This window comes from Nyctereutes procyonoides, unplaced genomic scaffold, assembly GCF_905146905.1.
Source record: "Nyctereutes procyonoides isolate TBG_1078 unplaced genomic scaffold, NYPRO_anot_genome, whole genome shotgun sequence".
Lineage (NCBI taxonomy): Eukaryota > Metazoa > Chordata > Mammalia > Carnivora > Canidae > Nyctereutes > Nyctereutes procyonoides.
The window spans coordinates 22,456,881-22,477,654 of NW_026575135.1; the positions used below are offsets into that span (position 1 = coordinate 22,456,881).

General features: G+C 43.6%; 1 protein-coding gene across 1 annotated transcript in view; it reads right to left on the reverse strand.

Moving 5' to 3' along the window:
* Window positions 1–10,491: 10,491 nt before the first annotated feature.
* UNC13B (unc-13 homolog B) overlaps window positions 10,492–20,774 on the reverse strand; it is a 227,314-nt gene continuing 217,031 nt past the window's right edge. The window contains exons 26-39 of the mRNA XM_055301919.1: window positions 19,432–19,558; window positions 19,075–19,171; window positions 18,713–18,856; window positions 18,312–18,389; window positions 17,702–17,779; window positions 17,394–17,482; window positions 17,009–17,161; window positions 16,762–16,885; window positions 16,601–16,657; window positions 16,343–16,423; window positions 15,265–15,412; window positions 12,787–12,879; window positions 12,451–12,610; window positions 10,492–12,294 (exon numbers count right to left, since the gene is read on the reverse strand). Coding sequence (XP_055157894.1) covers window positions 12,009–12,294; window positions 12,451–12,610; window positions 12,787–12,879; window positions 15,265–15,412; window positions 16,343–16,423; window positions 16,601–16,657; window positions 16,762–16,885; window positions 17,009–17,161; window positions 17,394–17,482; window positions 17,702–17,779; window positions 18,312–18,389; window positions 18,713–18,856; window positions 19,075–19,171; window positions 19,432–19,558 — 1,715 coding nt within the window. The 3' untranslated portion in view covers window positions 10,492–12,008. The remainder of the gene's footprint in view (window positions 12,295–12,450; window positions 12,611–12,786; window positions 12,880–15,264; window positions 15,413–16,342; window positions 16,424–16,600; window positions 16,658–16,761; window positions 16,886–17,008; window positions 17,162–17,393; window positions 17,483–17,701; window positions 17,780–18,311; window positions 18,390–18,712; window positions 18,857–19,074; window positions 19,172–19,431; window positions 19,559–20,774) is intronic.

Consider the following 20,774-nt stretch of genomic DNA (forward strand, 5'->3'; position numbering starts at 1 on the left):
GAGCCCCACATTGGGCTCCCTGCTTCGTGGGGAGCCTGCTTCTTCTCCCTCTGCTACTCCCCTTGCTTGTGCCCTCCCCTGTCCTCTGTGTCAAATAAATAAAATCTTAAAAAAAAAAAAAGAAATATGCTGATGCTATCATGAGAAGAACAGATTTTGAACAAGCCCAAAGAGAATTACATTCCCCATGTAAGAACTGAGTGAAATGTAATGGCAGCACTAAAGGTTCTTCCTTCATAAACTCAAGCATGGGATTTGGAGAGCCAGCAATGCAGATATTAATGGCAATTTTTAGATAAATGTATATAACATTTTACATATATGTTGAGTATACCTAAGTTAAAGAAAGGTTCAAACTATAAAAGATATCATGTGAAATTTTTAACAATTCTCCCTTCCCAATTTCAGGATAATTTTCTTTTAAGTAACTCTCACATTCCTTGATTTAGCTAAAATCCATCCACCCATTCTTCAAAGCTCAGTTTTTTAATTTTATTATTTTCTTAAAGGCTCCACACCCAGAGTCTCATACTTTACTGAGCCAGCTAGACACCCCATCAGCTTTTAAGATTATGACAAATGTAGTTCAAGTAGAATTGTTTTTGTTTCATTAAACTAAATGGAGCTACTCTCTTCTCCTCCTCCTCAAACAGATATACTTACAGCTCTTATACTCTTTAAAAATTTTTAAAAACATATCCACAAAGAACTATGACAAAAAGTTTTCTTTTTGTTGGAGGTCATCCTCCCAAATAGTCAACAGTCATTTGGTTGAAATTTTGTAGAGAGGAATGCCTGGGTGGCTCAGAGGTTGGGTGTCTGAGGGACACCTCAGGAGGTGGGGTCCTCATCTGGGGTCCCAGGGTCGGGTCCCGAATTGGGCTCCCTGCATGGAGTGTCTGCCTGTGTCTCTGCACTCCCCGCCCACCCCCCCACCGTGTGCGTGTCTCTCATGAATAAATAAATAAAATTTAAAAAAAGATTTATTTATTTATTCATTCAGAGAGAGCGAGAGAGAGGCAGAGACACAGGCAGAGGGAGAAGCAGGCTCCACGCAGGGAGCCCGATGCGGGACTCGATCCCGGGTCTCCAGGATCACACCCCAGGCTGCAGGTGGCACTAAACTGCTGCGCCACCTGGGCTGCCCAATAAATACAATTTTATAAAAATTTTGTAGACAGTTTAGTTCCAGACCTTGGTAGCAAGTCTGAAATTTCTCCAAATTAGCCGCAACATTAGCCACAACAGAAACTAATATTAATGAGGCAACCTGTGATATAAGGATACAATGTATATGTTCTGAGATTGGCAAAATGAGTTATTAAGTTACATCCTTATAGAAAGGGAAACAAATTCAACAAGACTGTTTTGATCATCTTAAACTCACATGGAAAAAGGAAGATTGCTGAGTGTTCAAATCATGATTCATCTTACTATAATATCAATAATTACAATTAAATCAATTAGCCCAGTGAAGGTCCATTGGACTATTCCTATTTCCCTTTGAAAGTACACAGATGAGATACATTCACTCACCTTTACCTTTTGCTAAAGATACTTACACCATGGTTTTCACAGCAGAACTTTGGCTTTCTGTTTAAACATCTTCAAAATTAAATCACTTACTTATCCACCTCAAGTCTTTAGGGAGAATGTTTCTCTCACTGCCCTCTAAAAAAAACCACTCAAACATTACTCTTTATGTGAATTAATGTGAACTAGTATCATCAGTGATTATAACCAAAGACTTTCTATAAAAACCTCAAGTTCAATTTTGTAATTTTTTTCCCTTCCACTCTTGTAGCAACAATAGTCACAAAGCCAGGAAGCCAGGTCAGAGGGAAGTCTAGCCTGTGTCCTCCCCTATGAAGTTTCTTTGAGATCCAAAATTTTAAGAAGCTTCTTCATGGGCTTCAGTCCCTTAATGAGTGATAAGCAACCAATTTCCTGGCTTTGTCGATAGAACATGGTACTGTATGGTAGTAAGCAAAGATCATTATTGATGTTGAACTTGAGAATCTCAGCAGATATAAGCTAAGCACTTACCTGAAATAAAACATTTCATGTATTTAATTTCAGAGAAACACCACCTAAGGATAAAACAAAAACTCCTTATCAGTCCCTGCCCTGCTGATATAATACTATTTATCAAAATTCACTGTGTGCTGGACACTTTACTATGTGTTTTACATAGATCTTGTTTAATTTTCACTAAAATCTGGGCCGAGAGAGTTCAATTCTTTCCTACAGATGAAAACCCTGAGGCCTAAGATTAAACTACTTGCTCAGGGTCATATAATCAGAGAGCCTCAGAAAGTCACAGTGGTAGAGATTCAAGTCCCAGCTTGCTTGACTGTCCTTGACCACAATTATCATCTCTCTTGTAGACTTGGCCACAGATGAAGAGACAACTGTCAAGTGCATTTCTAGGGCAGTAACTGAGAACTGTGGTCAAATGCTATGGTTCAGAAGTACAATTTAAGGTCTTAAATGCCCACATGCTTCTCTTTGGTAGATCTGGCAATGAGCTCAGGAGAAAATCCACTCTTCCTCTATGCCCCCACATTTTAGCATCCCTTATTTCTTTACTTTTGACTGAGAATATCTTCGAGCAATCATTCCCAAAAGCATGATCCAGGAACCAATTGTTTCAAAAACATGAAAAGTCTCTGTGGAAAATATAGACACCTGGCCCCCACTCTGGAAATACTGACTCAGAATCTCTGGGAGGGGTGGCAACAAGAAATCCAGGAGGTCCTCTTGCCTATTAAATTTTATACTGTTCATTGCCTTGCAGCAAAAGAGCTAGTGAGGTAAACTGAAAGCTAGCCTCCATAATAATCAGTCTGACATTGGGTCAGATTGGTGTTAAGTAAAAGGACAGAGATCTTACGAGAAGGCATAGGGTGATAACACTGATTTGGAGCTGGAAGAGATTTTGGAAATGTTTTTCTAACAGTGTTCTATGAAGCCTTAGGAGTTCTAAAATGGGATATGGGGAAAAAATGATTGGCAGTCAGGGCTTAAAGTGCTAAAAAAATGACTGCAGAAGCTCCACTCATAACCTGAATTTTTGTGTAAGATTGTATCTGAATAATGGTTTTGCTAATTTAAACAAACAAACTTTGGCTGTAGAAGAGGAGTAAAGAAAAAAATTGAGGCCCAACATGTATCCCAAACCAATTAAATCACTTATGCTAGTTTGTTCCAGGCACCAGCATTTTTCAGTACCAGATGATTTCAATGTGTAACTAAGGATGGGAACTACCATATCAATTTGTTCTGTCCTTCCTCATTTGAGATAAAAGAAAATTAAGACCCAAAGAATCTAAAAGATATCAGGATTAAAACCAGCATCTTGACTTTTAGCTCACTGTACTGTTGTTCTCTCCACTCCAGAATGAACCAATTATTCCTCTAAAATAGTGTATAAACCAAGACTATTTTGTAACCTCACATTTATAGAGTTCTCTGGACGTTTAAAGAGTATTTTACGTATATTTCCTTTTTAGATTCTTATAAAGATACTGGGAAGTAGGCAGGGCAAAACTATATCTGTTTCAGATGTGAGGAAAACAGAGGTCAATTAAGTTAACTCAGTGATTTAGCAGTAAAGACAGAATTAAACTCTTTATTTTCTAACTTCTAGATTAAGTAAATCTAATTTGGCAAGTGTTTGAGTGCCTAGTATGTGCCAGTTAAAACATGGTCAAAGATAAGACATCATCCATGCCCTCAATTAGTGTACAATCTTAGAAAAACAGAAGTAACTAAAATACTGTGCTGTCTGGCTTATCCCTTGGACTAGCAGAAGGGGAAAACACTCCCTGATTGGCCTTGATAACAAAGTCCAATTCTTTTCAAATTCATTCTGTAGCTTCTAATTTCTTTCTGACAATGGTAACTAAGATTACTTAAGGGATTTGTATATAGCCATTGCATCTCTAGGCAAGGCCACATAGCTGAGAAATGTCTTGATAGGGGTAGAGAAGAGAGAAGAATGCAATTTCAGTGAGGTCCATTTCATAATCTCTGAAGCCAAGGGTATGACTCAGCAGAAGACTAGGAGATTCCAAAACAAAGGGTTGAATGGATAAGAGTATTCACATAAATAATTATTTCCTTTTCCAAAGCATTTTAATAACTAGACAATTTATAATTTACATTGAAGATAAATACTACACACCAAAGGGGAAAATAACATGTAGGTAATAGTATTTGTGTTAGTAATTCAGTGGTGGAGAAGGTCATAGACAAGAATGTTCAGTCAGCCTTTTTCATGAGGAACTCATCAGACATTGCAAAATGTTGCCATCCATATTTTACCAAATAAAGGTAACAAAATAATGAAGAAACCATGTTTTATTTATGAACTGAAACAAGTTAGCCAGGAATGGTCTACCACAGTTGTTCTCAAACTTTAACTTGCATCAGAACCACCTGGAAAGCTGGGTCCCCTGAGTTTCTGATTCAGCAGGTCTGTAATAGGGCCCAACAATTTATTTTTCTTACAAATTCAGGTAATGCTGATGCTGTTGGTTCTGGTTCTGTACTTTGAAAATTGCTGGTTTATCATAAAGTCCGTAATACAATAGACACACAGAGGTGCGCACACATGCTTATTGCAAATTATGATAATTTAGTCAATTCTCTATTATTGACTTTGTAAATGATACTCTCCCCACTAACCTAATGGCCAAAAATAAGACTAAATCAGGAAGAAGTTATGGCTAGTCACTTAAATAGACCATCTATTTAAGAGCACAAATGAATGAGTTTATGAAATGAATGTCTGGGTGTTTGACAAAGGCAACAAGTGAGGTCTATCTAACAACTAGGAAATGACATTGCCCTTTAAAAGCCTTTACTCATCCTGAAGAAGACATGAATTTTAATTCTTGTGTTTAGACTTCTTACTTCCCTTTGAACTCTCTATACCTTAAATGTTACCCAAGGTTTCATCTTCATTCTTTTCTCACTACGCACTTTCCCTAAGTTTTCTTAACCACTTCCCCCCACACTCCTCCCGGCTTTATTTACTATATAACCATCAGTGGTTAGTAACTTTGTTCAGGTTAAGGAATTCTTTTGAGAGAATTTTCTTCATAAAAATAAACATACATACCTATCTACATTTTACATCCAATTCAAGACATTCAGAGATTTTCAATCAAGTCCAAAGGTCTCAGGTTAAGAACTCCCTCTTTACATGATAATGATTTAAAAATCTATATCCTTTAGGCTGAATTTTTATCCCGAGCTTCAGAATTACATATCCAAATAGCTACTTATTGTCGGTTTTTGGATGTTACACAAATGTCTCAAAATAATAATGAGGAATGACTGCTTAGTATGGATGGGGTTTCCTTTTGGGGTGCTAAAAATGTCTGGAACAAGTACTAGGGATGATTGTACAATATTGTGAATATACTTAATGTTACCGAATTCTGGTTATATTTTTATATGGTTAAAGTAGTAAGTTTCACACGTGTATTTTACAATTTTAAAAATCTACATTTACAAAACTGAAATAATTTCTATTCTCCATCTCTCACACACCCCAAATCTGTGCTTTTTCTTCTATTTCCTGTCTTTGAACATCAGTTACCCGTCTTACCATTCACCTAGTGGCCCAAGCCAGTAATCTAAGAGTCATCTTTGACCATGCTCTTTCACTCTCCCATTTGTAATTAATTACAAAGTTTCATACATTCTCCCTCATGAATAAAGAGTTAACTTGGGCTAGTCATCTACTTCCTCTATACCCAAAGCTTCTACCTAAGTTCAGGCCACTGTCATTAACCTTAGAGTCTCGTTTTATTCCTTCCCACCCTCCATAGAATCCTCACAATCATCCTGGGACAAAGGCATTACTATCCCCATTTCACAGCTAAGGAGACTAAGCCTTAAGTGGATTTTGAATTTGAACTTAGGTTAAACTTTCTTGGGAAGAGCCTATGTGGTGAATTTTCCTCCCTAGATCCCTTGTATGCTGGTTATTCTGTGTGCTGTGTCTCTTCCCACCCAACTCCTCCTGCCCTGTTCTGGGAAGCTGACCTCTATGAACTATGTCACTCAGACTATCTTGCCTCTAGGCTTCTATTTGGCTTTTGCCAATGGAAAGTACTTGTTAGAGACCAGAGAGCAGGAAGAGAGAATGATTAGAGAGCATTTATTTCTTTACTTCATTTCTGCTTATAGCAGCTGCTTAGTCCTTATGGCCATAGCTCTTGTCAGGCAGTCCGTCTTCCAGATTGTAGCTGTAGGTAGGCTCTCGTAACAACACTCCCTTCCCTTTTTCTTCAGGTCAAGAAATCCTGCTAATTTGGCACTCACTCTTGGTGTGTTTTGCCATTCCTCCCTAGTTCTTGTGAATACTCATCATCTGTAAATAGCCCTTTGGTTCAACTCTCTACAGTTAAACCCTTTTGAATGCACTAGCTGTTTTTCTCCAAGGATTCTGAAGGATAAACTAGGAAAACAATAAATGGCATGTTCTTGCACTTCCATTCATTCAATTTCTAATATCTACAATGGAGTTTCTTTCCTTTCCTCTGATCCAAAGTTTTCCATCCTTGTGGGACTCCCTGGTCTTCCAAAAAGCCTCTCTATATACTCTGTTACCTACAGAAAAACACTGTTGTTACCACTATTGTGCTGTATCTAGTATGACATTAGTACTCTATTCTCCTACGGTTCTATGATCATTCAGTTTTGTCAGTCTGATCATCCCTGCAAGGCAATAAGCTCTTAGCAGTAGGGAACTTCAGAAATTAGAATCTCAAATGAATGACAAACATATTTTAGAAGGAAACTTAGAGGTTACCTTGTCTAACTTACTTATTTTATAGATGTGGAGGTTTAGGTTTATGCAGCTATAAAATAGTGGCAAACCTAAACCCATAATCTAGATTCTTCCTATTGCCTAATCATACCGTGATACTGCAATGAGTATTAGTGGGCACTCAATATGCTAATTACTCCTAAATTTATACAGCTTTTGTTTTGTTCAATGGTAGGCCCTGTGCCTAATAATCTCACACATAGTATGTGCCAAGCAAATATTTGCTTATTTTGAACCTGCGACACAAGACTAATTTCTTAGAAGTTAATCAGAACTTGAAGGATCATTTATAATAATCATCCCTTATACACCTAGAGAAAGTGTATAGTTTGCAAAGTGCTTTCACATTTAAATGAGCCCATTTGTCCCTCTGAGGCAGACACAGCAGGAATTAGTTTAACAGCTGCAGATAATTGAGCTTCTGAGAAGTTAAAAATCAAGGTCCCTTTATTAGTATGTAGTAGAGCTGATACCAGTATTCATCTTTCTTTGACTTCCACTTCAATACCATTTCCATTATTCCATGTTGCTTCTTCAGCTTTGCTATTCTGCTTCTAGGTATAGCAGGTTCATTCAGGGTGTGAGTCTGAATATTCACAATGAATAGGTAGGTACACTTGTGCTCAAAGAAGTGATTTTACTTCTTTAAAAATCTGTTGAGGCACTTGGGTGGTTGGTTAAGCAAAGAACTCCTGGTTTCTGCTCAGGTGGTCATCTCAGGGTCATGAGATGGAGTTCCATGTCAGGCTCTGAGCTCAGCATGGAGTCTGCTTGCAATTCTCTCTCCTCCTGCCCTTCCCCTTCATGTTCTCTCTCCCTCTAAAATAAATACAATTTTTAAAAAATTCACTTCTATTCTACTTCTGTTTAGAAGTAGACTGCAGATTATCACCATTCTTGATTATTACGAGGCCTGTTATTTCCCTCAGGGAGGAAGGAGGGTTACTATCTGCATGTTTTGGAACAAGGGAGGCAGCACTTTTCAGACATTACTTCCTATACAGACCAGAGTCAGGCCCTTTTATAACTAGGTGTTCAAATAATCTCTTGTCCTTGGCCTGACCTCACCAGAGATGGGTTGGGTACACTGGCTTTCATCAAGATCAGATGCACCAGAGAGCTACTTATAAACATTTTGATTGAATTCTTACCACAAAGACTTTGGTATAGATTTCACCCTGGGTTTTAGCTACTAGGACAATTTCTGATCCTAATCAAAACATTGCAGAAACCAAAAAGAATCTAAACATATATTAGCCGTCTTCTTTGGATTTGTTTCCATTAAGAGCTCAAAAATACTGGGTCAAAAAAAAAAATGATCCAAACCAAAGTCCTACATCAGGGGCACAAACTCAAATGCCTATCACATGCCAGGCAAATAAAGCAAAGCCTACTGCAAGAAAATGAGTAATGGAGTCTGTAATAAACTACTGTAACTTAACAGTTGCTTCTCAGCTCCAATCACCAGTTACTTTGTGGGAATGTGAGTTAAAAGTTAACAGGTCCCCCCACCCCTTTTAAACTAGAAATCTGCATTTTTAAAATGTGAAATCTGGTTTTAAATAGCTACTAATTCAAACTTGCAAGGCTGTTGCAAGCCATGGGTAGCCAGCCAGAATTGGACTTTTCTTTACCAAGTAGGTCTCCTGTGCCATATGAGAGAAGGATAGCAAATGTGCCACTTTCAGTTCAAATGTGGTATAAGATTGATGCTGCTTCTCAGTGAATCTGGATAGTGCTGGAGAAGTGGACAAACTCCATGAGTTAATAGGAAGGCGCCTTAGCTAGGGACTTGGGGGTATCTGTTTCATGAGGTAACTGGATAAATGTGTCCCACTTTGGGAAGTATTTGGTGGAGGATAAAGATCCCCTTTGCTAGGTATCTGGGCAAAAATATCTTCTCTGGGGTGTCTGGGAAACATGTATACTCAAGTACGGGGAGGGAGCAATAATCTCGGGAAGTATCAGGAGTACAGTTACAAGAAAGTAAGAGGCTGGACAGTATTACTGGGAAGTACAAATAGCTGTACGAGTGTCAGTATGAGGGTAATCTCTTCAGTGCTGGGAGGGTGAAGGCAGTAACCAACTCCTCCGGCGCCAGCTTCGGGCGCTTCTTGCTCACCATTCCGCTGCGGGCGTCAACTCCAGCAACCTCCATCTTAACGCTTTCTGCGCTGGCGCCCTAGAGCCCCAGGTTCAAGCCTAGAGCAGAGAGAGCCCCGCCTCTGATCACGCCCCTCCCACCGCCACCCCCAGCCACGCCCCACGTCTCAGGCACCCGCCAACGGCCCCTCCCCGCTGCCCCTCCCCTCCGCTGTTTCCCCAAAGGATCCTGCAGCTGTTGGCCCGGCTCAGTACCTGAGTGTCCTCTGTGCTAGCCACTGGGGAACAGAGATGAAATACTATGACCCTGCCTTTGTGGATAGATCACACACAGGCTTATGAAGGAAGACAGAGAATTAAATTATAACTATGTAAAGTGCTCTGTGAAGGGGGATCAGGGTTGGTTGGGTCCTAAGGGCTGCCAGGAAGTTTCAGAACTCAGCAGGCCATGGAAAAGTCTGCAAGGGGAAACAGAAGTGCAAAGGCACACAGGGTAGGAGTGCACAGGGTGGGGTGCGGTTGGAACTAGGGGACTAGGGGTAAGTGCTTTAGAATAGCCACAGGGGGGAAAAAAAAGAATAGCCACAGGATGGTGAGGGGATTTATGCACTGTCTTGAGGGTCTTAGAACTTCAGCATGAAGGCTATGATAAGATAACCACCCAGTAGCTTTAACAGGAGGAAGATTAACCAGAGTATGTGAAGAGGGCAGCGGCAGAACAGAGGCAGGTGATTATCACAGTCAAGAGAAACTAAAAGCCACTATTCCAGTTGTGGTACTGTGAACTGAGGTTAAGAATGGATTCAACAGGTAGGTTTGAGGCAGAAATGACTGAGGGCAAATGATTTGGGAAAGAAGGAGGAAGTTTAAAAATAACTGGGGAACTGAATTGCAAGGATTTATTTAGCAAGTAAATGGAAATGAGAAACTGGAAGGCTGGAGTTAATCCCCTGTCCTTGCTCTCACTCAGCCCCCACCCTGCAAGGGCTAAGAAATTAAGTAAGCACTTTTCGTGTGTCAGCTTCTCTGATTCCCATGCCAGGAGGCCTCACTTTTGTCTTGTTTTCTCCAATATCAGGGGTGATTTTCTACTCCAGCTTTCCTTCCTTGAATTTTCCCAAATGAAAGGCCAATTTCTACTCCTAGGCCTACTTCTCTGTCCTGTACATGGCAGCCCTCTACCAATCCCCAGAGGCACACTTTTCCCCAGGAGACCCTTACTTTGTCCTCACAACATGGACTAGTTTTCACTGGCACATGACATCTCTTCTCGATCTACTCTTCTTGATCTTCTGCAGGAAGCCGATACTTTGGGTCCCATGACTCTGTTAACTGGGGTGGTGGATTCCAGTCAAGGCCAAGATACTAGTCCATTACCTGTTTTACTGCTTGGTGCTTATCCAGAGCTGCTTTAGGTTCCATCATTTGTCAGGAGGAGGAGGCAGTGAAGGGCCAGATACAAAATCTACCATTTTACAGGGTTATACAAGATAGTCATTTCTACAACTTTCCACACCTTAACAGAATTACCAGACCCCAGAGGCTGCTATAAGAGAATTTATTAGAGGCTAGCCAAAAATGTTCTGTAACAATGGCACATACAATAATTAACAACAGCAGAGATGCTTGGTTTGTTGTTTCATGTAATGGCCAGTACAGCTGTGGACAACACAGAGTCCTCAGGAGGTCCAGGAGGCTGCTAATAAGGATATCCAAGAACCACGTCACATCTCTGATCAAGGGCCTGAGAAGTCCATATGACCTCCTGAAAGAGTTTGTCTCTGACTTCTCAGAGAATGTTGAAGCCTCCTCCATCCAGCCTTGTAAAAGGGATGATAGATAGTCCAAGCTCCTTCTGTAGGGTTGAACATCTGTGAGGGGAACAGCAGCTGACCTAGATGAAGAGGGGTGAGGCCAAAGACTAGATTCTTTCTGCAAAGTGAAGGACAACCAGAAGGCAGGAGCCTTAGGTAAGGAGGACTGCTTCTAGACTGGTTTCTATAATTTTTGGCTTTGTTCAGAGCCTACCCAAGAAGAAAACACAACCCTCTCTCCTGGATCCTTCAACTAGCCCTCAGGTACATACACAAAGGAACAGCCTCTCATGTGTGAAAACATCATTGCTCCCCTTCTTACAGGAGTGAGGGAGGGGGCTCCTGGGCAGGGGGCCTCTGGTGCCTGGGTTCCAAAAGTATTCTGCTAAGGGCTCGAAGTACCATGTAAACCTCATTCTACTCATGATGTATAATTTGGGGGAAAGGATTAGCACAGCTCATTTCTAGAAGGTATCTTGTTCAGTCTCAAAGCCTTGTTTTCTTTTTCTTTTTTTTTTTTAAGATTTTATTTATTTATTCATGATAGACACAGAGAGGCAGAGACACAGGCAGAGGGAGAAGCAGGCTCCATGCAGGGAGCCCGATGTGGGACTCGATCCCAGGTCTCCAGGATCAGGCCCTGAGCTGAAGGCAGCACTAAACCGCTGAGCCACCTGGGCTGCCCTCAAAGCCTTGTTTTCATGGAGCTCCATAAAACTAGTGGATCCTGCTCCCAAGGTATGGTCTAAATTCTGTTCTGTATGTTCATGCCCTGGTCATACTCCCAATCCAGACTATAGGGCTCAGCAACAACTGTAGGCTCAACTGACTATTTAGCTAACTAGGTACATGCTCCAGGCTCTCTGTGTTCTTCTAATGGTTGATATGGATAAGTCTAACTGGATAATGTATGGCATGGAGAGGGGTAGAGATGGGGTGTGGGGTGAAGGGGTGTCTACCAAGAATGGCTAACACTCTCAGAGATGCCTGTCCCTCCCTTTATGGAAAACCTCCCTATGCAGTAGCCCCCACAGCCCAGCTCCTAGCACCACAGACCTACTGGTCAGGGATTTGTGACCCTTTCTATGAAAAGACATATTCTGATCACCCCAATTTTTCCTTAAATTTCCTTAAACTGAAGGAGTCAGCCCCTTGACTATGAGGACCCTAAGCTGGCTACACAGTAACTCTCACTGGCCCTAACTTGTGGAACTGATGCCATTTGGTTGGCACAGGAATCTAGGTGCTCAGCTCCCCTCTTCCATGGAACGAGACTCCGATTTGAGCTTCACAAACTCTCGAGCCACTTCGTCATTGCTCCTTTGAGATAGAATCCGGAGAATAGTCATGCCTGTCTCATCCATGTGGATCTTCCGGCCCAAGGGACACCAGCAAGCACAGCTGCCCTTGGCTGCTACATCCCTCAGAGGCATCACAGCCAGCCCCAAAACACGATCCTCACGGGCAAAGCAGTAATCCTTCACACATATTTGCAATTCATAGGCTTCTGGCCCTTCTTCATTTCCCAGGAGGCTGTGAGCACAGGGTAGGAGGAAGGGAGGAGGCCAGAGCTGAATGTGTTCAACTGAATTTACCCCATCTAACCCATCCCTTCTCTCCCCTCTCAAGTCTTACTTCCCAACTCACCCCCACCCCAGAGTGCTGCAGGTTCCCTACCCCATAACTCACAAGTGAAATGTCTCATTGTACTTGGGAGCCCAGTTGTTGCTTTTTGACTTGGTTGTGAACTTCCTCTTCTTTTCACTTTGGTGTGGGCCAACCATGGTCACTTCCACAAAGGGCCGGAACATACCCGCTGTCTGCCACTTGAGGTCATTGGCAGCTACCACTGCCCAAACAAGGGAAGTCTGTCAGAGATCCCACCAAGTGTTCCCAGTTCTGGAGCCCCCAGGTGGCATTCCAAGGGGGCTAAGTTGGAGGACTGGGATAAAGCAGACTCTGCCTTCAACTGTTAAGGCCACTGCATAAGAAAAGATCTGAGACCTCTAAGTCTGTGCCACTCACCTTTCACTGTGACCTTGTGCTCCCCAGTTCCAGGATGTGTAAACAAGTCCACCTGAATAGAGACTTCTCCCACAGGATCATCCACACCAGATCCTGAAGGACAGATGGACAGTTGTTCCTATACTGGAGAACTCTAAAACTTCAGGCCTATTATCCCAGGTAAAACTGAGGAGTTATAAGGCTACCACCTTATTCCCTAAAGCCTAAAGCAATCACTCAAAGTAGCCATGGGGAAGTAAGCAATGGGAGAAGGGAAAGCAAGGGGATAAAGAATGAGGCTGTGTATTAAAATGCATTAGGCTGACAACATCTTAGGTGAAATGTTCCAAAAATGCACCAGGAATCTCTTAACATTCCCCAAACCTCTTTTATATCCTAGACTGAAGAATTTTTCATTGGAAGATACTGGAGAAGGATAGTATTGCCACCCTGTATCTTTGGAAATCATGTCCACCCCATGGTATCTCAAGGGAAAAATGTGGATCCCTTCTAGCCAAAGGCAGTATACTCTGCCACCTATCCTCAGATTCCAGAAGGCCTCCAGTTGGGAGGCTGCCTTGCTCAGACTATGTCCTATTCACACCTGGACCTCTCTACAAGCAACTTCCCAGTCCCAATCTCTGGCCAGTTTGTAGGCTCGCCTCAGCAGAGGCTTCAGTCTTTTTTGAGAAAATACCAATTCCATGCACCCCAGATAAAACTTCTTTGTCCTCTGGTATAGGAGCAGGGGAATCCTGAGGACAGAACTACTGTTAACCTAGTCTGAGACTGTATGAATACATCACTCATCTCTGAGACTTAGAATAGAGCTTCTGAACTTTGACACATGGCTCCCCTACTGTCAGCCTAAGCAGCTCATTCTAGTTCACAGGCAACAGTGTTAGCCTATGTTAAATTCACATGTGAAGGTGTACAACATACCCTTTTCCGGCCGAATGTCCTCATTAGCAGTAAACCTAATACCTTTCCCATCATGCACTGAGTGAGAACAGGCAAGTCAAGAGGTAGTAGCAGCAGCAGGACAGAGAAAGAAGAATCAGTTAGAGGTCTAAGGATTAACAGCCATTCAGCGCAGCTCTACATATATCCTGAGGGAGCACAGAGATGAGGTGGAGAAAGACAAAGTGCTGGGGTCAAAGCCTGAATGCTCCAATTTAGACTTCATAGGTCAAAGATCAATCAGATCATGGGGAAAACAGAAGAACATACAGAGAGAAGGTATTTGAGACCAGCAGGGCAGGAAAGAAAAACATAGGCTCTAATCTCCTTGGCTTTAAATGAAAGGGTAAAAAGCAATGTGTATAAAAGGTACACACATATACTCAGATCCTCACTGCAGTACCCACCCCTGCTCTTACTGCATATGTGTCCATTTCAGTCTTTCCTCATCTTTACATGTAGCTTAAAGCTCAGGATTTCTAAAGAGTTAAATCCTTTCTGGATTAACTCAGATCCTCCTCTGATGTTACAAGTCTTTCCACATACAGCTATGTAAATGATCCCCCCGACCCCTTGACCAAGGATTGTAACTCCTTGACCAAGGTTTGTAACTTCTTTACTCTCTCTTCTTCCCACCTAGACTTTAAATAAGAACAGATGTGGAAAATGGAGCAGTACTGCAGGTCCCTTGCATCTTTTCACCTTTCATCTACTCTAGTCTAACTGCCTAGATCCCTCTTCCCCGTCAGGTCAGCTCTGGATCCACAGCTCAGAAGGCCTAAGTCCTCTTACTCCCTCAATCAGATTCACTACTCCAGGTATCACACATGGGTTTCCCTGGAAGAAGAAATAACAGATGTGTCTGAATGTCTTTCCTGGGAGGGCCGTGCTCCAGGGCCAGGGGCAGAATTTCAGTCTAAATCAAATCTAGGGCAATGTGTTTTGTTATAGAGAGGCCTGCCTAGAGACAGGGAGGGGTTCTGAGAACTAGAAGTCACAGGGAGAAAACTAGCTGACTGGGTCCCTGTGCATTAGCATTACCCATGAGGCTGGAGCCTCAGCTATGCACAGAGGCCCATGATCCACATCCTCTCTTCAAATGCTCTCATAGTATGCCTCTTCTAGTCTTTTTTCTCATCCACACTAGACAATCTATAGTATTCTGCTTTCTCTCCCCAGGACAATTTCCAAAAAGATTTCCAAAGCTGAGTTTTCACGAGTGTCTCAACCACTCATTCTCAAGGCTTCCTGACAGGTACTTCCTAAAAGATAGGGTACACTCCTTGATAAACATGCACTAGCCAAGCAATGTCTGAGAAAAGAGTCTCAGGCACATTTCCTGGGTCCCTATGATATACCTGTCTGGTATGAGTATGCTGTGAGGGTGAGTACTGGGGTCCCTCAAGAAATCCTGGGGATCAGAGTTTGGCTCTCAGAAGAAGTAGCTGGATCCTCCCTAAAGGCTGGAAGATACTGACTCCCTAGAGGCAGAAATGTTGCAAGAAGCAGAGACAGGGACTCAAAGTCCTTAGGCCTTACCCTGGGCAGTCTGTGAGCGCACAAAGGTTTTGATGAGTGTATCTGTGGTCTGTGTGTAGAGAGACAGGGCATAGCGTAGAGACTGCAGATCTGAGCTCTTCTCCAGGAAGGTTTTCTTCAGCCCATTACCTCCTGCATGAAAGTATTGCTGAAAGACAAAAGAACACCTGCTACAGCCTCTTCCCCTTATAGAGAGGCAGCTTTCAACACCGTCCTCAGCGAAATCACACAGAAGCTCAATGAGGATGCCAAAAGAGGATGATGAGGACAATAAACCATAAACAACAAGATCTGAATGCCACGTAGAGTCAGAACCTCTCAGGTGAAGAGTATTACTTGAGTAGGAGCAGTAAGGGATGACCACACTCCTGGATGTGGTCTTTAAAGTATGGATCTACCCAGACAGGCAAAGATATGAAATAGAAGCATTTCAGGCAGAGAGAGTAGCCAGAAGTGCCCTTTTACCCCCCTGAACCCTTAGAGAATATTATACTTATGACATACCTCTCCCAAGTGACCTGCATCACAGTTCATGTGTATCTTCCTTATTACAGCCTTACCAAATTATAAGCTTCTTAAAGCTAGGAACTATATCTGATTCTCTTTGTATCCTTTATAGCACACAGTGCCATGTGCATATGTTGCCTGGTCGAATGAATGAATGGGTAGTAGGAAAAAAATAATTTAAAAACCCAAACAAATTTATACTAAAGTGGAAGAGGGAAATTTCTGCCAGATCTGGGGTATAAGGATATGAAAGATTAATTCCCAGTGGAAAATATTCAGGTATAGCAATGAGGAACTAAGTAAACTGAACTGTACTCAAAACCCAAGAAAAAGTGGTGCCCTGGGTCTGTGGTAAGTCATCTGAGACCATAAAGGAGGTAACTTTTGGTTGCTTCCAAGCAGCAATATGGACATAGCAAAGAAAGAAACAGACATAAAAATCACTTCCTTCTGGATGTTAGGGGGCAAAAGCCCATGGGACACCAGTCTGGCAGACTGGAATGCCAGCGCCAAGAGGTGGTGTTACTGAGGTAGGGTAGTATGACTGTCTGAAGAAGGGGGAGGTCTCCACCTTGATAGTGTCCAGAGCGAGGTCAAGGACTTCACACTGCTTTGGAGTGAGACTCCGCGTTTCCTCTCGCACCATGTGGTCCTGGAACCGCAGAGAAAGCAATAGCATCAGGACAGCTTGGGAAGTTCTTCCCCCACCCACCAGCTCACACTACATGTTCCTCTCATTCTCTTCCTCTTCTGTTTCCAAAGCTCACATTTCCTTTCTCCTGGCACCCTGTCACCCTCAGCCTCAGAAGGACTCCATACATCCATATACCTTGAGCTTAGAAAGATGGCTCAGTTCCTTGGCAGCAGTAAAGATCAGCTGGGTGCCCTGGACAGAGAGAGGATCAGTCGAAAGCAGAGGACTCCAAACTCAGGAAGTGTGGAGCAAGGTAGGGGAGACAGAAGGACAAAGTGGAAGGGGAGTGTCCTTACCGTCTGGTCAGTGAGTGGGGGCAGGACAATCATCCTTTCCATTGTGTTCATGACCACCCTCCAGAGCTCCTTCAGTACACGCTTCAGGACTGTCTTCTCACACACAGTGGCAAAGAGAGTGAGGCTGCAGGCCCATGTAACAGGTAAGACTGGGGTGAGGATTTGAGAGCCCTCCCTCCTTGACAGCTCCCCCATCTGATTGCCTCTGCCTTGCTTGTCCCACAGGACAGTTGAATGCTGTACTCACTTGCCATCCAGGAAGTCCATGAGAGGCCGGAGCACACTATCTGCATCCTGAGCCACAGAGGCCCTGGCGTTGGGGGATGCATTCCCTGGGCCTCGCACCTGGCCCAGGATGTCAGCCATTTGTCGAACACACTCATCAATCCGCACCTGAAAACTACACATGTGCCCGCAGTGCAGCCCTTCCCTGCCCAAACACACAAAGTCCTTGGAACAGCACCAGCTATTCAGGCCCATTCCAGCACACTCCTGGTACAGCTCCAGCAGGGACAGCCAACAGGAGGAAAGGGAAGATCCACACACCTGCACTGGATGGAGGGTGTGGAGCAGGGGCTTTGGGATTGGCCAGGGGCCATAGCTGGCTCTTATGACTGTGTGGGGACACTGACCTGTTTCCAAATACCATGCTGAGCTCATCCAGAACTGTATTCAGTTTCACCTGCAGCTCCTTCAAACTGTCTGCAGCTTCAGGGTCCAACTGTATCCAAAGAAGGTGTGCTTGGCTGAGCTGGTTTTTGTGTCTTTTGTTCCCCTCCTGTGCCACTAACTCCTCCCTCCAAGAGCCTTTACCCCAATGCCTACTTTGATCCTTCAGCTTAACCCAGCCTAGACCCTCAGCTAAATTGCTGATGAGTTCTACACCCAGGGAGCTCAGGAACAAAGGGAAAGTGCAGCAATTCCACACCCTGAGACCTACCTCCTTGCCTCCCATGGCCTCAAACATTTTCTCCAGCTGGACCCTCAGTTGCTGCATGTTGTTCATCAGGATGCAGGGCTTTGGGGACAAATGGAGCTGGTGAGTCTTGGCTCCTTTTAACATAGGACCTATCAAGCCTAGGATACCTCTCTCATACTACTTCAAAAGCCACAGGGAATTTATAATTCATATTTTATGCATCTGTTCCTAAGGACTGAGATCTAGAACCAGTTCAGACAGTTCTCCTTGAATGAAGAATAGAAGCAAATGTTTCTGTTTTTAAGCTGGGTGGTGGGCCTCAGGTGTTCATGGTATTATCCTTTATTTACTCTTTGAACGTCTTAAATTTTATTTTTTTATTAAAAAAGAAAGAAGGAAAGATTAAGCAAAGCTCTAGTTTAGTAGAAAATAAAGTACCAAATGGAGGCTCAGAGGAACTCCTAGTCAAGTTCTTATTTTGTGACATAATCTCAAAAGAAGCCCCATTGGGAATCAAGTCAGAAGCATCACCCCACCCTCAGCTTTGAGAAGAGACAGCCTCAAAAGCAAGGATTCAAATGTCTTTCACTTCTACCCAAACATCTTTAAGGCCGCAGGGCCTAACCCTTACCATTTTCTCCTTTGTGCAATAATCTGGGAAGCTCTTTGATAAGATGTTTGCATACTGCATCAACACCTTCCCGATGGTCTGGGGGAAAAAAGAAAAGGAAAGGAAGGAACCTTTAGCTCTCCCTACAGGGATCTTGCCTGAGGTCATACCTCTCATCCCAGAACAATAGGGAAGTAGAGGGGAATCTCACAGTAAAGGACAAAACCCCCTCTCAACCCCAGAACAGCACCAAGACAAACCCACCAGTCTGTCCCAGACACAAGCAAATGAGAATGCTTCATTCATTTGAAAGACTAGACTTCACCTGAAGGCCACCATGGAGAGGAATTGCGCTCAGGCCTATGATGAGGTTGTGAGCATGGTAAAGGCGAATGAAAGGGAGAAAGGAGGGTCATGGTCACCTTAGCAAATCTCCTCATGTAGTGGGCAAGGATGTTGGGGTCTGGGCACTCCAGCTTCCGGATGATCTCAAAGCTCTGGTTGAGCTGTGTGAAGACGTCCACCACAGAGCAGGAAAAGAGTGCATGCTCTGATGTCTGCTGGAACTAAGGAAGGCCAACAACAGGATCATCATCTTCAGCCACTACCCTTTCCCAAGTGTGTAGGGTACACAAGGGCTCTGCCCAGCAGGGATGACTCTTTGGCCCTCAAAAGTCCTCCTTATGAACTCAAAGGGAAGAAAATAAAGCCCCGGAACTTCTGCTGGCTGCTAATTGCTGGGAGACCTGGCCTGACCTCTGTGTAGTCCAAGCCTCCAACTTACCCCATCCTTCTTATCTCGTTCCAGAGCCCCACGCAGGAATTCCAGGGACACATCCTCATTTTCATCCAGCCATTGCAGGACAAACTGCTCAAACCACCTGCAGCCAGACAGGAGAAATGGGGGTAGGAGCCAGTGGCTAGCATATGCCATGTGTCTAATACCTCCCCCAGACTAGGGTCTTCTGGAAGGTAGGGCATGGTTTGATGCTTTTCTCTTTCTACAACAGAGCCCATAACTGGCAGTCTCAACACTGGCTTGCTAAACTGAATTGAAGATACAAGTCCTACCCACCCTGCCCTCTAAGATGGAGGGACCCCCCCCCCCTCTTCCCTGTGTAGTGCCCAAATGATGACTCACACTGGGTACTCAGGCACCTGCCCCTGCAGGGCAGGCAGATCTCGCACGTATTCATTGTGAAGCCACTTCACCTTGAAGTGCAGGTTCATGTAGTCAGCACTCTTACACAGCCGGTCCTTCTCATGCTCTAGTGATGGGGAATGAGGCTGGGTCAGGTTCCAGCAGTAGAGGCCATGGTTCCTGAGCTTTCCCAAAGCAGCAGATCTGGTCAGGCAGCTCTATCAGATATCTTAGAACAAGGGTGACTCCCAACCACTTCCTCACAACCATCTCCCCCTACCAGTACTCTGTTTTCCAAGAGCCTGGCCCAAATCTTCCTTCAGAAACTAAGCCAAACTCCCGGACAAGATCAGTAGTTTTCTTGCTCTAGCTTCTGGAAGTATCAACTGAGATACTGGCCTCTGGTGAAGAAGAAGAGAAAGGGATGTGGGTGCTAATGTTGATTAGTGGGGAGACTGCCAAGGACTAGAGAGGGATGGTGGTTTCCTAGGACTTCTCTAATCCTAGTAACCTCAAATAGGCTTAGATGCATCAATGAGGAGCTATACATGGCATGATGGGTCAATGACAACTACACAGAGACAGGAAAAACCAAAGTGGGTCCAAGCTGGTAGCAGTTAAGCAGCCAGAGTTTAAGAGCATCTTGAGGTAAACTGAAAGACCCCAGAACAAAGCTGAGTCACTTAGAAAATGAACTCTCTAAGAGGTATGCAAATAAAATAGTCAGTTTGGAAACCATGGAAACACAGCCAGATGAAAGGGCTATCATGCTGGAAAAAATGGGATGCTTATTATGTATGGACTTTTAAGGTCATGTAGTTGGATCTCGAGTCTTCTGGAGAATCCAGGGCAAACATCACCTCTGTCCAGAATCCCTGGAGCGCTGGCTACAACCACAAGTTCTCTGTACCCACCCCCTTTATAGATAAAACTTTAACTTGAATAATAAAAGCCAACTGTGTGCTTACATGTAACGGTAAAAGTAGACAAATGGGAAAGAGTACGGAGCAACAGAGAAATGGTCAGGGTCCTTGTGAACTCTACTGCTCAACTGTGATTTGCTATGGGTGATGCTCCTTCACATCAAGGCAGAAATCCAATCTGGGGCAGTTGGCCCTTGTGAATTAGTACAACAGACACTTGAGGAGGAGATGGGAGCTCAGGATTCAACCTCAAAAGGCTCCCAGTCCCAGGAAATTTCACCTCCTGGCATGGCAGGCAGCACCACCTCTGGGGACATCAGAGAGGCTTCTCAGGGCTTGCCCCTTCTCCTCCACCCCATACTCTACTATCCCTAAACCAGTCCATGAACCTGGAGATATAAAAAGGTACCATGAGGAGGG